This window comes from Dufourea novaeangliae, unplaced genomic scaffold (assembly GCF_001272555.1).
Source record: "Dufourea novaeangliae isolate 0120121106 unplaced genomic scaffold, ASM127255v1 scaffold25, whole genome shotgun sequence".
NCBI lineage: Eukaryota > Metazoa > Arthropoda > Insecta > Hymenoptera > Halictidae > Dufourea > Dufourea novaeangliae.
The window spans coordinates 2,609,049-2,627,348 of record NW_015373901.1 but is presented as its reverse complement, the minus strand read 5'-3'; the positions used below and the strand labels follow the sequence as shown (position 1 = coordinate 2,627,348).

The window sequence follows — 18,300 nt, the reverse complement described above, 5'->3', positions numbered from 1 at the left end:
GGAAAGAGCCTCCTACCACTTGGTATCGGGAATTATTGGAACTCATGCCAAATTAACATTCAATTTAACATTTATATCAGTTGTTGAAATAAATTTATCAAATCGTGGGAGGCCCTTTTCCTTCGCCACCTTTTTCCCCTAGTGGAATGCGAGTTTCCTCGTAAGGGTACAAGGCAGGGGGTTAATTGTCACTTTTTCTTGCTCGATCTTCGGTCCAAGTAACAACACGATTCGTGGCCTTTCCTTTTTTTTTTTTTAACGTTTTCCTCCTCCATGTCGGCAGACTATGACTGCCAAAGATCGGATCTCGTACGGGGTTCCTCGTGGTCACATGATAAAACGATTATTTATGAGGTTGCGTTTCGTATAAGTCGGGTAGTTATGATAATGTATGTAACTTCAGCATCTATTTACCGGGGCGGCGTTTGTGCACGTGTTCGTACCGTTTTCGGTTTTATCTCTCGGTTTTTTTGTCACGAGCTTCGGCAGTTTTGCAACGGGAAAAAGATTTATCTTTTGTAACGGAAGGAGGCGAGAGTTTTAAAATTCTCGGCGCGGCAGAAATGCGACGCCATCGGTGTGCCATCGCGCTGCGCCTCATCAGCTTTACTTTCTGTGCGATCGCTCCGCCGCGACACGTAGAAATCCTGCTTGATATTTACGTCGATTTACAGAACACAATTGCAACGGGCGCAGCGACTTGCTTAATCGCTTGTATTCTGATCCTAGCGAATTATGGAGAATCGTCGTTATGCTCTACGTAAATGTTTGTTAACACATTACCCACTGGCTGCTATTTAACCCTTTGGAAGTTTTTTCGCTATAGAGAAGAAGCAACTCGAAGCGTATTTGCGTCGAACAGGACAGACGCAATTTAAAACTGATATAGAAATAAATCATATATATGTATTAACAAATAAAACTGCTTTATTTAAATGTTTCATTAATCTTGAACTCTAGTCCCATACTTTTGGTTGATAGTGTACATTCAAGAAAAATAACGTAAAAATTTCTTGTTTAACCCTGATCGAAAGGTAAATTAATAGGTTTCTTACCTATAATCATTGAAATTGAAGTCTGTTAGGTATCTGAGATAAATCGAAAGAAAATAGTTCAGTTTACCTGAGAAAGAGGAATGGTTAGGATTTTTAACAATGAGGGGAAATTACAAAATAAATGCTACAGCTAATCTTAGTTTCGACAAGCAACATTTTCATTATTACTTCTTAATGTACTATGAATTATGTGCGTTTAGAAAGTACACGAATGTCTGAGATACAGTAAAATAAAACTGTCAACGAAAATTCAATGAACCCTCAAACTTATTTTTAGCTAAATAAGATAAAAATAATGTCATTTTGCATAAAGATTCTATATAAAAACTTTCAAAAAATTGTTCTTTTTCCCACACATTGTACTCAGTAATACACTGACAAACATTGAACCTAGTAGTTAGCATTATTTTACCAAAAAAAAAAGAAATTCCTAAAAAGTAATATATTAATCCGAGCAAAAAGTTCAAAAAGAGAAAATCAATTAAACGCTATGTTTGTTCTCCAGGCTGGACGAGCGAGCCGCAGCCCCAGAGGAATCGTACCTTCAGTTGCCGCTTCTTGGTGAAGCCTCCCGATGATACAGAAGAGACTATGGAAGAGAAGCAGCAACGAGTATCGAAATACGAGTCTATGCAAATCTGTTCAGCTCTTTTGCCAAGTAATAGCGATCGCCTGGAGAGTGGTGACGTGTCCTCCGAATCCTCGGACATTGGTTCGTGCGTGATGTGCGTGGCTCGCAGGATACCCCCGAACGAGAAGCCCATCGGGCAGTTCACTGTCAAGTTGGACACCACGGGGAAGATTGTCGCGGTTGATAACAGCTGGCTGTTGCCTCCTTACTTCGACTATTTAGACAAGGTGAGAGTCCATATTTAGGACTGCTTCTTGTATACAGGGTGTCTCAAAATAGCTTCGACTCCTGGAAATGAGGGGTTCCTGGGATGATTTGAAATAACTTTTTCCTTAGCAAAAATGTTATCCGAGGCTTTGTTAACGAGATATTAACGAAAAACCCCGACCAATCAGAGCGCGAGTCTGCCGGCCGAGTTCCCGCGGTAGCGTTGGTTACCAATTGCAGTGCGTAGCCAACGCTACTACGGAAGCTCGGCCAGCAGACTTCAGCTCTGATTGGACGAGGTTTTGTGTTAATATTTCATTAACAACGCCTCGGATAACATTTCTGCTAAGGAAAAAGTTATTTCAAATCATCCCAGGAACCCTTCAGTTTCGGGAGTTGAAGCTATTTCGGGACACTCTGTATATTTTATCAGAACCTTCCTGCGTTTCACCATAAACGCCGATCAAAATCCTACATATCTGTACCTGAATCCTTAGAACAAACGGTGTCTGTCCCAGAAGTTTCCCAGTTTTCCGTAAAATGATGATAATGCTCTTTATCATTGAATATTAGGAATAGGTTTTTTTTAAAGTGATATACTGTGTTCACAGTGACTATAGAAACTCTGGGAATGGCTTTAATCATTCTTCAACATGATGGAAAAGACGACGGTCGAAACCTTTGATTTCATAGTTTACACAGCATTTTGGTCTCTGGTGTGATTATTCGCCGTATGCAGTTTAATTCAGCTACTTCGAAGTAATTCCTTTTACCCAAATTGGTAACGACGTCAAAGAAACGATAATCCAGAATCGTTTTGACATTTAGAAGTCATTAGATAGTCTTTGACCTTCTCCGCCATTTCGAAAAAGAATTACCAGAGTTGTTTTTCCGTGTTTGTATAATTGATTGGGTCTCTAGAAGGAGAGCGTATGTTACATTTAATAAATTGTCCAGGAAAACGTAAAAACAATCAATTGCTCACTGTAGCAATTAAGGAAGCAGCTGGTGTAACATATTTCCTTCTCTCATTTGGAAAAAGAAATAATAATCCAATAATGAGAAAGTAATTTATTAACTGCAACTATAAAATTGGGTATAAAAATCATTGTGTTTAATGATTTGTAATATACGCCCATCTTCTAGACACCCATTCAATTATCATGAACAATACAATAAATCCTCGATGAGTGTTCGAAGGCTCTTCGGCGCTGACAATGAGAGGTCCCCAGAATTTTTAATGAGGTTCATCACAGTGACAGGGTTTGGAATTCTGAAGCCAACGATTTTTATTTCAGCCGCATATGGTCAATTAGTTTAGGAAATATTTAATGTTCATTGCCGAGGAGACGTCAAACACTCATCGACGATTTACTGTATATTACTTAAAAAGGAAACTGCTTTCAAAGGAATTCCCAAACTTTTACTCATTTTTAGACGCCTTACGGTGGTGTAGCCCCTTAAAAAAGGAAATCCTTGGGTGGATTAAGCATCGGGGTGTCAAATAGAAATTCTGTTTGAATAGTTACGTTCAATTATATTATACTTTGTTGCAGAAACTGATTGGCACAACAATAAAAGACTTGTGCCACCCTCATGATCTCAGTAAGCTAACTGCACATTTGAACGATACGCTTCAAGTTGGTCAGAGTACCAGCGATGTGTACCGGCTACGCGTTAGTCCTGATAAGTTCCTTAACATTAAAACAAAGTCAAAGTTTTTCAAAGCAAATGTGATGAATACACACGGTACTGACTTCATTATGGCCACCAGTTCCATCATTGGGTAAGTTGAACGGTTTTTACCATTTTTGTTCTTCTACTCGATGTTTCTAGGGATAAGACACATTGCTAGTTCTTAGATTCGTTCAACTCCGGATTCAGCGTGATTTCTATCAATTAAAAAATTATCTTTTTCTCGCCATAAAATGTTCCTGAACATTTCGTGTATTGAACAGTAACGAAACCATGGTTGAACGTTTTTAATACATTGATTACCAAAGTATTGAATATTAAAATACAGTTTTTGTTTGTACATTCACTCAGAATTATTGATGATTCTGATAGTTCTCGTGTTGCGATGGTATTCAATGTATCGATGTTAGAAATAATTTGTATACGTAAATTGTTAATACTAGAATTATGAATATACTTTAGGGACCGAATGGCAGAGTCTCGATTATGATGGCAGTGTAATTAAATCACCGGGATGCGTCGACAGGCGATTTAACGTTAACGGTAATTGTAAGATGAATCCACTTTTCAGTGGTTAATCGTCGATTTAATGCACGCCTTAATAATCGACGGTCTGCCGGGTGATTAAAGTTAATGTATCCTCCGTATCGCTTGATTACTCTTCTATTGGAACACATAGGCAAGGGTGACTATATCTACACGACATTCCACTTACGAATTCCCCCGCTGCGCCTAGGTTTACCGCTAATTTATATTCTGTTCTCATAATTTCTGCGCGTTTTCTCTTTATCGCTGCTGCTTAAAGAAACTTTCTCGAGCTAATCGGAAAAACTGCGGAAAAACGAAATGAAAAACAAAACAAAAATAGGAGAATAGGCAACGGGAAGGTTCTAAAAAATATGGCGAATTAATACGGAAAATTGGAAACGGATTTGAAAACGGTTTCGATTTTCGACATTTCCTGGTGGACGATTCGTTGAAACCGTTTTTTAGCACGTTGCATGACGCGGGTTTCTTTTCTCGGTGTTGGAGATCTGGCCACTCTTGAAATTGAAACGATCTTTACCGATGTCGTCGCGATCACGAGTCGTTTATGCTTTCTAACTGCTTCGGCTGCTAACCAATTATTGTGTATCACACGCTGGTTTCGATCACCATACACACTATTTTTTCACAATGTTTCGTTAACAGCTCCTACGCATCAACGTACTGATATCGACGTGGAAATGGTAAAGGTTGAAAAATGTTCCTATCATTTATTGACACTGGAACTACCGAAAATGAACGTGTCTCTGTTTCTATCATATTAGTAGAAGGGATAGCTTGTTGGAAACATGCAAATCGATAAATTAAAGAATTTTTTCACTTATACAGAGTGTCCTACGATAGGTGCCATTTGATATAACCATTTGATTTTAAGCTTTTGAGCAGTAGGACACGTATCAGAAATGTATTTTGCAAATTACGTTACGCACATTATAATAAGTAGACTCAAACAGTGATATGAAATATCAAAAAATAAACCATGTAATAATACAATTGGCTGTCGATCAACCTACAATATCATGGACTTGACCCTCGCCATTTCCAACGTTTCCACATTAAGAAAACAAGGATTATACCATAAACAGGTGATCGCGAAACATGACTCTAAGAAGCAAATTCGACGAATCGAATTATTTAAATTTTACGTTGGCAATAAGGATTCATCAAGAATTTTCTTAAGAATCAAGAAATAACTTATATCATCCCCTCAAAGATATCGGTTTCACACTCGGATACGTTGTTTCGGGTCCACTGAATCGTTTTGTGCTCACCTGGTGGACGGTATTCACGGCATCGGGTCGCATAGAACACGTTCAAGCAGTTAGTACTCGGCGAGAGTAAGATTTATCGGCCCGTAGTCTTCCTCCCGTTTATGTAATTTACATCAGGGGATATCAAGGTAGCTCGATTGACGCTCAAGGTTCCCCCATTTCCGTGAACAGTGCGCGGAATATCAGGAACGTTAACTTCTACCTGCTTATTCTTTCTCCCCATCGACCATTCAATGTTTCGCGTCAGCTTAACTGCTTGATCGAATTGCTCACGATTTTTTGTCTGGAAGCACAGATGAGGTATTGGACTAGACATTTCATCCAATGTATTTTTGCGGCCCACTTTTCTGGGGTTACTTACCCCATTTCAATTTTAGTGTCACTACCCACTGCAGATTCACCGTTCCCAAAACGTACAAGTCGCTACAATTATAAGCTTTTTAAGATGTCGGTACTACAGTTTAGGTGGGCCACCAACTCTCATAAGATGAAATGTCCACTCCTATACCTGGTCTGTGCTGGAAGTTGCTGGTGGTAATCACACGTGGTATAAAGAGAGGCATGTATAAGGTGCCAAGAACCACGCATAACCCAGGAGTAGACGCGCATTGGTCTTTTGAATGTCTTAAAGTATAATCCAAAGCCTGTTGCTACGTTTCGTGAAGCTATTCCTATTTAAGGCATTAAGAAATTTTAAAAGAAAACGTTGATCTTTTCGATCATAGCGCGCCTACTCTCGAGTTAAAAGGTGAGGGACTGTTCACCTGGATTGGGGTGGCCATGCACCGCGATACGTCACAATTAGAAGCACAGCAATACCCTCAAACTTGTACGTGAAACTGGACCAACGACATACATGTTTGGGGGTTGAACACCGCAGTTGTTTATCGATCGATATTCGGTATATCGATCCGGAACGACAAGATTGGGGTAGCGAAATGGGACACACCGAGAAAGCAGACGCGAGAACAAGTTCAGAATTGGAAATTGAATTTTGTTTTTAGACTGTTTATATTATTGTTTTTCTTTCCTGCAGTAAATATTTTCGTTGGAAAAATGAGATTAAACATGACAGGATTTGAAATATTAATCCTGCTACGGTCTTCAGCTCAGTTGTACATCGAAATAATGACAAGAACGGAAAAATACACGAATCATTAACAATTTGCTTTCACATTTCGTAAACCTGAGAATATTTCTGAAGAGAGGAGGTTGAGATTAAGAATGATGTAACAGCGTTAAGGAATGGAAATCGTGATTGGGTCGAAATGGAACCGAAGACTGTAACAGGGTTAATCTTACCGAATGTGAGATTTTGTTTGTAGAGATAGGCAGTAATTTGAATTATGTCAATTACAAAGTAGAAAGCTGTCTTTGCTTTTTTAGATAACGTAGTATTTTGTGCTGGGGAGGTATCAGTGAGGTTCAGGAAAGGGGTGAAAATTGTATGTGTGTCGTAAATATATTGTAGAAAAATGTTTTCCTGGAAACCAATATTCTGTACTTTTGTCTACTTACTTGCACTGACTGTGAGAAGAATTGTATTTTGTCTCTACGAACGGATAATTCTATAATATTTCTATTATTATAATTATGAATTAAGCTACTGTAGAAGATTTAAGACATTGAAATTGGATGACCATACTCACAAGGAGAGATTTTCTACAAATTTGGGTGTTTGAAAAATCCATTTTTTTAACGATATAAACATTAGAATATTAACCAATAATTAACGCTATAGTCAGCTTCTACCAAATAGTTTTACTATATTTGTTTTAAGAAAACTTCTTATTGATTTATACAAGACTAGTATATTTAATATTTTTATTAACCCGATTGAATACTTATGTATTTTACTGCAGGTTTAACATGTTTGGTCTCATTTTTCCCAGCGAAAGTTTTCGTTTTCGATAAGAATGAAACGGAAAATCTAAAAATTTCATTTGTTCTGTATGGACGATATTTTCTTACTCGTGGTGGTTAGGTCGAGGAGTTTTCAGAATCTGGGTGGCTATCGGTGTACAAGTCAAGGAGTATCCAACGCGTACAAGATTTGGGGTATTACTGTATATATGATGGAAAGGACATAGTGTGGTCGTCAAATCGGTTGGTAAAGTAATTCTGTAGTGTTTAGTAGGAAAATAGTATTGAGGGGTGATTGAGGAGATAAAACACTTTGAACTTTCCTCAGAACTATATGTAGTACCTCATCTTTAATTCACGTTTCATTAAATTCATGTATCAGCAAGTATTGAAACATTATAAACACAACCTAAAAGCTAAAGCTTCTGCGGTTATAAGTAGATTACCGTAAATCACAATCGTCATCTCATCATCATTAGCTAGCATACTGTCCTAGGAGCTAAACGAATGACTGGAACCCTAGCGTCCGATCGACGATCACCCTGTATCCTTTCCACCATGAATACCTAGTAATGCTTAGTGTTTAGACTACAAAAAAAAAAAAAAAAAAAAAAAAAAAAAAAAAAAAAAAAAAAAAAAAAAAAAAAAAAACTGAAAAAGTGTTATAAATAGTAACTGGCAACTACATATGTGTTGTTTTGTTTCTTGTCCATGATAGGGACAATGACTTAACGCCTATCGAGGGTGGTCAGCTTTCCAACAACAAAGTGTGCTCAGGACACTCTAGTAACCGTTGTGCGAATAATAGTAATAATAATAATAATAATGGTAACAATAAGAATAACGCGGGTGGCCCGCTGATGCCGGTGGCACATCTGAACGGTCAAGTGAGCGGCGGTATAAGTGGTCGGGGGTTGGCGGGTACCTCGTCTACGTCGTCGTCGTCGTCGTCGCACGGCGCCGCCGCCGCGGCCACGTCGAACTCGATAGTATTTAGCGCGGCCGAGTCTTGCAACAACCCCCTGCCGTCGTTGAGTACCGGTAACCCGTTCAACCACTATACGGGGAATATGGACTTGGAATTCGAGCTCTTCCCCAGTTCCACATGGGACTTGGATAGTAGCAGCGGGTGGGCAGATAGGCCCGAGTCGAGAGCGAGCGGGCCACCAAACTCACGACCGCCTTCCCAGCCGGGCCCGGGATCTCCGAGTCCCCAGGGACAGTACTCCTCTAATACGGCGGTGGCGCCACACTGCAGTCCCATGCGCGCTTACAGCCCGACCTCAGGGAACCCGGCTCACACCTTCAGTAATTCGTTCCCCTTCAGTCCGCTTCAGGAATCACAGACGACGTCGTCCACCTTGACGAACAGCACGGCGAGTAGCGTTAGCGCGAACGGCGCCGCAGCTGCAGCTGGATTGACGCCGAAGAGACAGGACGAAGGACAGACCGGATGCTCGACCACCAACCAGTCCCCGATGGAGACGAGCGGTACGCGTAACAGCGCGACACCCGGGCAAACTGGGACCACCGGGGGCGGCCCGAACGGCGGCGGCGGTGGCCAAACTAACGCGGGCGTCGTCGAGAATCAGAACAGTGTTGTGTCGACCGAGTCCGGTAGACTGAGAAACTTGTTGACCAAGGGGGCTAGTGCTAGTGAGGACAGTCAGGACAATACGAATAACGATTCCGAGAGCCAAAATAAGCATAGGATATTAAAGATCTTGTTGAATCAGCAAGACGAGGACGATTTTCATCCGGAGCATAATAATAAAGTGCGCACGAGTCCCAGCAACATGCCGAAACCGAGCATGGAGCATTCGAAATCCAACCTTGGGAATAATATGCTGCTACAGGTAAACACGGCTGATCTTGGCGAGATGCGCTGTCGGTACCGGACCGGTACCCGGTTGATCTTGCAGTTTTACGGTCCTCTTTTGTTTTCTATTCTTTCTGGAATCGACCAGAATAGGCTCTCCTTTGGTTTGTTAGTCCTCGGTGAGCTTTTTTCTCGGGGCATTTAGCGTCTGGTAGTGATGAGAGTAATGTCTGTATACGAAAGAGTGCATCAGTACTGTAGAGCCTCATGTATCTAAACTGGTAAGGCCACATAAGTGTTTGGGTAATAGAACAATCACGTTCCTGATACTAAATTTCATTTGTTTAAATAGTAATCAAGAAAATTGACTGCTTAAACATTTAGGAATTCCGTATCTATCTGGGTAGTAAATTACAGTTAATCATCGAGAGGTTCCCAGGTGTAACGCTGACTTCTTAATGAGGTTTAGGAATTCTGGAATTCTGAAGCCAATGATATTTTTTTTATGAAATATTTAATGTTCAGTGCCGAGGAGCCTTCGATCACTCATCGATGATTTACTGTACATATCGTAGGTAATTGTATATAAGCATTACACATTTGCAACAGAAGAAGACATCTCTTGCTGAGAGACAGTCTGTTCGGATAACAGAAGGTTCGGATAGTAGAACGTTCGAATATTGAGGTATTTGGATAACGGGTGTTCGGATACTGGAGGTTCTACTGTATTTGTTAGAAGGAGAGCTTATTGGTTGATTTGTATCTTTTTCATTTAATAATATTACATGATTCCTCGTATGTGTAGTATCTTTTATCAATTGTCTATACTTGATTTTTGAAGTTATTAAATGAGAAAAATGACGACGAGGACGAAGAGGCTCGCGCTGGTTTGAAGAAGCGGAACGAACTTCTGCAGCAGCTCTTAAAAGACCAGGATGATGAGAGAAAGGTACACGAGCAGCAGGTGGGTGGCGATCACCTTAATGCGTTATATCACAATTATAAAAGTTTGACAAGTGCTGGTCAAGTGACGAAGGTCTTGTTTCGTTTTATTGTTCCACTCTAGAAAAGATCATCTTTAATGAAGTTTGGGGCTTTCTTTCACTTTGTCTCCGTTAGCTCCATCACCTTGCAAAATGAACCGCACCTTCTTACTACTTCGGAAGTCAAACAGACTTAATCCTGTATTTATCCTCTAGATTCTTAACATTATGGTTTGAGTGTAGATAAGAGATTCAGCACGTTCGTCACTGGTGTTTACCTCAGAATCCACCACAGACCATTTTAAATGTCAAACGCTCAATTCGGCCCAGCTGTCGCCGAAAATAATTTGTGATAATAATTATTGTGCAATGGTCTGAACAGTGTAAAACACAGACTCGGGAAGAAGATCCTCTCCTGCGGAGTCTTGGATTTCGAAATACAACGCCATCCCCCTCTCAGTCAGGCGACAACAATGTTGGACTCGGTAGTTCGAGCCAGGTCGGACAGAAGAGACCGGGCGAGGATGGCGATTTAAACATTGCTGTGAAACGACCGATGGACGGTTCACACCAAGTATCATCCTCGGGTACATCGACCAATGCGCCGAGTAAGCTCTGGGAGAAAAACAAGATGTTGGCTTTGCTGTTAGCTAAACAGCCAGCTCAGCCAACCACAATCCCACCTATACCTGCGTCTGTGATATCGGCAACGCCACAGGTAATTCGAGGCTCGACTGTGTCTTTGACCCTGTTGTTGTCAATGATTATTTTAATGTAATCAACTGTTTCATTGTAATATGATTGCTGACGAGAACATCGTTTCTGTTTGTTGTACAGGATAAGCTCCCTCGCTTAGGATTAAAACCACAACAACCGCAACAGCAGTCCCAGTCACAATCGCAACAGCAGCAGCAGCAACAGCAGCAAGCACAACAACAACAGCAGCAGCAGCAGCAACAGCAGCAACAGCAACAACCGTGGACCGGTGGCAGCATGCAGTCGGTTGGTGGTAACAACACGATTACGACAACTGCGACTTCTGCGCGGACTCCTCTCCAAAGTCAGTCGAGACAACTACCTCGTCAAACAACCAATACCTACCTCAATCATATGCTAAGTCAGGTAATACTTATCCTACCAGTTGGCTAAAATTATTATGATCAATACCTTGAATGCTCGCTGTGACAGTGATTATGTTAACCGGTTTGATTGAATACGGTTCTACTAAAGACAGTACTTTTTAAATAGGAATCTTTAATTCCTTAATATCCTACACTGTATTTTTAGAAATTTGTTCTAATATGAAATTCAGCAGAATGATTCTAATTGTGTGCATGACAAGATATTATAAGAATCGTTATCGACAGTAATCTGTTATTCAATTAGCTACCAAATTAAATTTTGATTCAATAAAATTTTATTTATAATCTTCATCTGCTTGTTCTATTAGCAACAAAGACCCCAAATGGGTCAGATGGATACGGAATTCACAGGCAGCGGAGAGTATCATCAAGCGAGTACTGATCCAAGCAGTTGGGACAACCAGTCGTCAGATCCTGACCTGTCCGATATTTTGGATCAAGTTATCGAGTTCGTTCCGGATGAAGCTATTACAGGTATACGATACACTATCGAAACAAATAATCCAATCGATTACTAATATCTGTTTATCTTACAATTTCATCCCCAACAATCATGCCTCTTGATATATAATTCTCTACTTTTGCTGTCACGGTGCGACCACCAGCCTCGGATGCTCCCACATACTTTAACAAAATCCTCGGTGTCTCTCTCTTAAACAACATATTAACGCCGTTGCACAATTATTTCGTGCAAGATTGTTACTCGTGACAGCGGAAGTAGTATTATCATCGTCGTAATAATTTTTATTCAATAGATTCGTCTGCGATAGCAAATCTCCTAGATGTAATCGAAGCACCACAGAACAACGTAATGAACGAGAAAATGGCGATTAACGCGATACAGAAGTCGTTGATGTTATGTGAGAATGCCGTAAATCCAACGTCTTCCACCATAACAATTCCTGGCACGCCTCCAGCTTACTCTACTGCGGTAAGTTGCTGCTTTTCCATGCATTTTTTTTAAACAATGGCCGTGTGACAATCACATTACGTGTCCTTGTGTTATTCGGAAACTTCGTAGAGCCCTTGAACACTGGGCTCGAAACCATACTTAATATTAGTCCTAATAACACTCTTGTCCGCTTGTCTACATCAACACATTACCGACTGGCTATTTAATAGCTTTCTTAAACCCAACGATCAACAGCCAAGAACCTATTAATAAAAAGTTCAATGACAGTAGCATAATGTAACATGTCTAGTAACAGGTCACCAGTCGGTAAAGTGTTAAAGTCTTTGTTAGGAGTAGTTAATATTTATCACCAATACGATTCCAGTTGGCAACTACATCTGTAACAACAAGCCATAGTTACCAACCTCCGCCTATGTATCAGCAACAGACGAGGATGAGGAGCACCACGCAGCTAGTCAGGCAGACCACCGCTCAGTTCACGCAGCAGCAACAATTACAGCTACAACAGCAACGGGCGAAATTGATACAGCAACAGCAGCAACAACAATTGAAGCAGAGGCTACTGCAACAGCAGCAGCAGCAGCAATTACTCATTCCTTCCAACGCTACAGCTACGGACCAAATTACAACCGGCATCCACAATATCGATAATCTTCTGAATAATACTGTTGCGCCGAACGTATCGTTACAGGTAATTGTCGATAATTGGAAACAAGTTCAAAAAAACATAAACTAGTCGCTTGCTTTATTTCGTGATAATGAATATTTAGATAGTTGGTAGCGCTAATTGAAAGTAGCAAGAAAATTTGACACATTAAATGGAACAGCTTTTCTGAATACTATTTTGAGAAATTGAGGTTAGGTATTGGATTCGTCAAAACGTTCAGATGTATCCAAACCAGAGATGATAAAGTTGGACCCTTTGACACTTCTTTACAATGAATACGATTAATTGATAAAAAAGGGTTTGTACTGATGTCTATGTTCATGTACTGATGCTACTGTGTCGAATCCTGAATAGTCCAATTTTAATTAGGAAAAGTACAAAATGTAGTCTTTTCATAATAAGGAATTTAGTATGAAAAGCACGTTTGTACAAGACTAACGAATTGTCCCTTTTCAGCGGTCGAGTGTCCCAGATTCGCAAGTCTCTCCAGGTTATGGGGGATCCGTCCAGATGCCTTCCGGTCATCGACTCGCTCACTCGTACTCCCATCCGTCGACGTTACCGCAACAGTAAGGCAGTTCGAGCGTATGCGCTATTAATTGCTTTGCACCGTCACGTAACCGAGTCACTTTTATTTCTAGCTCCATTGTAAACAATAATTTCAACAGTGGTCAACAAGTGTCCGCCGCAGCACGACTCTCGCCGCATTCTCCCGCTAGTATTCTGTCATTCTCCCATCCGCAGCCGCTGTCACCACGAGTGACGCAAGTACGTTCCAAGAGCCGTTTAATTATACAAGGTGTCCCAGATGCCTCTGTCACGTAGTTTCATTTTTATTTTTAAGTTTTATTTTCGTTTCGATCAATCGGAAAGCCGCATGGGTAGCTCTTGCGATTATTTACCATTTTTTCTTTCTAACACTTTGACGACCATGTGTGTGTCAAGCTCAGTTAAATAATATTTTCGATCATCCATTACGTATTTTTATATATTTCCCCGCGATCACTCAGCCACCTTTTGTTTCATCTATAACACGACATCTGTTAAAGAATAATTGATCAGCCGACGAGAATAGTTCAGCTCGTTCGGAAACGTTCGATGCTACACGTTCAGAGACACTTATGAATTTACAGATAACAGTTTTACTAGACTACTACTCTCAGTTTTAAAATCACTCTAATATTGTCTATTAAACCAACGATTCAACAGATTTCGCTGCGTTATCACGCTCGTGAGAACGTCGTCGGAAGTAATTACAGCCGTCAAAGTGTTAACGTCACTCGACATTGTCCACATTGAATTTTACATATAGAAGCGAGAATGCTTAATTTTTTTACGTTTCCTTTTTTTTTTGTATTATAAGGGCAACTATGGTAATACCCCGAGACTGTTCAACGTTAATCAGGTGAGATCGCAGCAACAGCCGACCGCGCAGCAGCAGTTGCAGCAACAGCAGAGATCGATGCCCTCGCCGGGGACTCCAGCGTCCGCTCGGCAGTCTCCATTTCCGGCGGAGACCTTCCCCCCACCCACGTCCCCCACAGCTAGCCAATTTCCACCTGGTCCTAATCCTGGCGCGCCAAATCCTTCTGCTCAGTACCGGTTGCAACGGACCACGTCTACACCCTCGGCTACGACTCAGTTGCCAGGTAGGTTGACACCGTGTACACATAATAATTGATAACTTGACTACGATTTCGTAGATGTCATCGATCGATATATCCACTGTAGTCGGGACGGTTAGAGTTGATCTGCGAATTTGTCATCCCTTTGTTGAGTGGTGCCTAGTGGTGGAAATTGATTCACGCATTCATCTTTTTCCTGGCATTAATTGAACCAAACGTAAACGTATTCATTGATCGGAGGGTGGATGTTTTGTCTATTAAGCAGAAGATGGAAGGGAGAAATGCGTGATAGTTGTTCAGGTTAGGAGTAGATCAGCTTATCACCACTCGCGTGTCAACTCTGGCCGTCCCGACTTTAACAATTAATCTTACAGGATTCAGTGAACTTTATCTTCGATCACGTGTACCATGGTAATTTTTTTTTCATGTGACTGTCTACAGCTAGTAATTAATCCAGGATTTAGGAAAGAGATTTTAGGTGATTTCCATCGTGCGATAATGGTGGATAATTTTTTTTTTAACGTGAACATGTGTATGGTTGCGTGTTAATGCGAATCGAATGGACTCTTTAGGTGTTAGGTGATTTTCAGTGTGCGATAGGGTCGGGATATTTGTGTACTTCTGGGTTTTTCGATTTTATGCTTGAGAATTGAAGGTTATGGCGGTCGCGCTGTCGTGTTTCGTTCGACATTCCGGATGCCATTAAAGATATTAGTATCGTATACTGGTGTGATTTAGCAGCCTTTATACGGGTAAAGATATACAATATGTACATGGAACCGAAGACGTGTGATTTATTAAAAAAAAATCATTGTTTGAAGTAGGTAAGTACACAATCGTTTAAAATATATATTTTTATTCTTCTCAATATTGGAAAATAGTGGAAGTACATTTAGATTAGACGAATATGCATATAGTTGTGACTAGTCGTTTTTGTGCCTGGATTTTGTTTTTGTCATTGTAACGAAAAAAATTATTGCTGTCGAAATTCTTGCCGCGAGCTTCTCGAAAACAGGAAAGAAATACTCAATGCGTTTATTATAAGTAAATTTATTCACCATCGTTAAAGAATTTGGAAACAAGTGTTAGTATTTTTAAACTGTGTGCAACATTATGTCGATTAATATTAATTTTCAAAATTCGAAGGAAAAAATTACGAAGGACCGAATCGATATGAATTCGGTTAATGTTTGTTAAGTTATAGTCGATAATAAATCTTGAAGCTATTATTACAAATGAAGAATATAGTATATTTTGAACTTAATTATTGAGACTCATTTATATTATTCATTGGTTAAAGGTTAACTTAAAAAACAATTTGTTTGTTCGTTTATAGGCATCTAATGTGAAATTGTTTAACGTGAAATATTGCTATAGCAATCGTCTCTTTGTGATTTATATCTGATTTACGACATGATTTATTGTGGGATAGGACGAATTGAGTATTGTGCTTTGTCATCGGCATCTAAAGTAAGGAGCAAGTTAATAGACGTTCGCAAGGCCAATTCACCCCTCCAGTCACCCCTCTCATTTCACTACTGTTGTAAGTGCCAAATTAGTTAATCGGTCAAGGCCACTTCCTCGACTCTGAGTGGTGTTAGAGACTAAAGTCTATTTTAACTAAATCGATCGATCAGCGCCACTTCTTCGATCGCGGTCAGTGTTTTAATTGCTGACAATCAGGCAAAAGACCAAGCTGGGCCCTTTCCTACTGACAGGATAACTTTTCATCCGTAAATCATAAAACAAAACTTTCGTACTATATTTTTATTTCGATATCTTAATCTTCATTTTTCTTTAAGTAGCGTTTATATCATAATGTAACAGTATTTATAGAATGTGCAATTGAGCAAATCACAACATATGAAATATTGTTATAGAAAATAAATTTCCAAACTATTTCAGGTTCTTTTGAAGCATACTGTAAAAGGGGCAGTTTGTTTATTTAACGAAGAAGTATGCAATATCTAGTACCACTCGTAATTATTTAAACAATACAGGTTTTATACTTTATTCTTACTTCTAAAGGCAACCAAATGTCTCTTGCTATAATAGGTAGACAAATATAATAAATTCATACATGAAGTACCATCGTGTACAATACTAAGGCAACGATATAAACTTATCATCAATGAACTGCCACAGATAATGTCCATAGAAAATCCCAAGGAACAATACCAAGACAAGTATTAACAGAGAATGTAAAAAGTGTCATTTGGCCTTGCAGACACCTATCGAGCTTGTACCTAACGTTGACCACGTTTCGACATTCCGGTTCCTACAATGTCTATCGTAGATAACATTCCATCAATCGGAAATCGGAACACTGACTTGTCCCTGTTCAGTTGATCGTTGCTAGTACCGGACAAAACTCGTCGAATGAACCGTTTACCCGTGTCAGTTATTCAGTAAGCGTTATTAACTTGAATTTCGATCTATACGGCCCTCGACTATCGGGAGCATGGACCTCGGAGCCGACCTAGGAAAAGCGTTAAATGTTGTTTCACTAAGCAACAAGAAACCAAGGAGATAGACAAGCTTGATGTTGCAGGTGGGCTCGGTTCGCCCCGGCACTACGGCGGAGTGAATAAGGAACAACCTCTTCTTTCACCTAGTCATCCACATTCTGGTTGTCCAGCGACACCGACTCACAATCAACACAACGTAACGAATACCCAACAACACTTCTCCAACCAACAACATTCTTCTATGATATACGCCAATACAATCAACACAGCAGACATGCAGAACAATCAGTTCTGTTACGATCGGACGTCTGTTCCACTCTATTCGTCCGGGTCTGGGGACACGCAGGACGCCAGGCCTCTACCTCCCGGTAATCCTGTCAATCACCAAATGGGTGGTAAGTCATGTGACCATTTAATGTCATGTGACCATCACTTCGTCATCATCACAATACCCCCTGTCCCGCCCTCAATGCCCGATCTGTCTGATCTAAGTATCCACCGCCTACACGTCATCACCGAACGACGCAAAAACGGCATGAGACGTATTTCTTTTCTTTTTTTTTTTTTTTTTTCTTGGTACGCGGTAGCACACCGTATCATTCTATCACCAAACACCCCGTCGATGTGTACATCCGAGCTGTGTAAATACGATGATCGTCCTATAATCGTCAACCGTTCGTTCAGTGTACCCTATCATCGCACCCCTGCAAGTCTCTGTCCCTTTACATCTCTCACGCTAAGTCTGGGGAAACGGTGTTTTGCGTTTGCTAATCCAGGTTTCACGACACATGTTTTACGATCGTCATCCCGGGATCATTTCATCGTCTCGATCTCGATGTTCGTTTCATCACGCTCTCTGTCTCTTTCTCTCATCCACAGTATACGTTGTTATTCTTTTTCTCTGTCTCTTCTCATCATTACCTTTTCGTTTGTTCGATCACGGTGGCCTTTCGTTCAGCGACAGCATTCTTACAATATTTGTACGGTTCTGTGATGTAAATAGTTCTTTTTGTTCTTCAGAGCAATACAGTTTTGTTTGTAACTTCATGGAGTATGGAGTCTGTTACGCTTGATCGGTAACAGTTTGATCGAATCTTCCATCTTTGTGGAGTTTTTATAGTTTCCATCAGAGAGATCAGTTAAACCGTATCATCATCGTGATTCGCTGTCGTATTTTGTACTTCTTCGGTTGTCATTTTCACACAGTTGGGCGAGAAGTGAACGCGTAGCGTCGTAATCCTCTCGAACATAGTGCTAATTGTTTGCATGATGCTTTTGTTCATAGTTTCGAGTCCGACTAGCGTCATAACCCATACCTGCTGCAATGTACACACCTTTAATCATTTTGTAGTTTGATGAAGCCAGTCGCAACGGTTCCGTTCCGTATTTTCTTCCTTCGTTCTTGTTCGAATGAT

The 18,300-nt window shown here is 40.4% G+C and overlaps 1 protein-coding gene across 11 annotated transcripts in view; it reads left to right on the top strand.

Annotated features, from left to right (window-relative positions):
• The window catches only part of LOC107193715 (nuclear receptor coactivator 2-like), a 191,922-nt gene that overhangs the window by 156,136 nt on the left and 17,486 nt on the right, over positions 1-18,300 (top strand). For 7 of the 11 annotated variants that reach the window (XM_015583217.1, XM_015583207.1, XM_015583208.1 and 4 more), the window contains 13 exons: positions 1,561-1,913; positions 3,450-3,679; positions 7,987-9,124; positions 9,929-10,051; positions 10,453-10,788; positions 10,908-11,192; positions 11,521-11,686; positions 11,968-12,143; positions 12,490-12,816; positions 13,249-13,361; positions 13,434-13,560; positions 14,156-14,441; positions 16,969-17,280. In XM_015583217.1, the coding sequence (XP_015438703.1) occupies positions 1,561-1,913; positions 3,450-3,679; positions 7,987-9,124; positions 9,929-10,051; positions 10,453-10,788; positions 10,908-11,192; positions 11,521-11,686; positions 11,968-12,143; positions 12,490-12,816; positions 13,249-13,361; positions 13,434-13,560; positions 14,156-14,441; positions 16,969-17,280 (3,972 nt within the window). The remainder of the gene's footprint in view (positions 1-1,560; positions 1,914-3,449; positions 3,680-7,986; positions 9,125-9,928; positions 10,052-10,452; positions 10,789-10,907; positions 11,193-11,520; positions 11,687-11,967; positions 12,144-12,489; positions 12,817-13,248; positions 13,362-13,433; positions 13,561-14,155; positions 14,442-16,968; positions 17,281-18,300) is intronic. The other 4 variants (XM_015583218.1, XM_015583211.1, XM_015583212.1 and 1 more) reach the window with 4 other exon arrangements.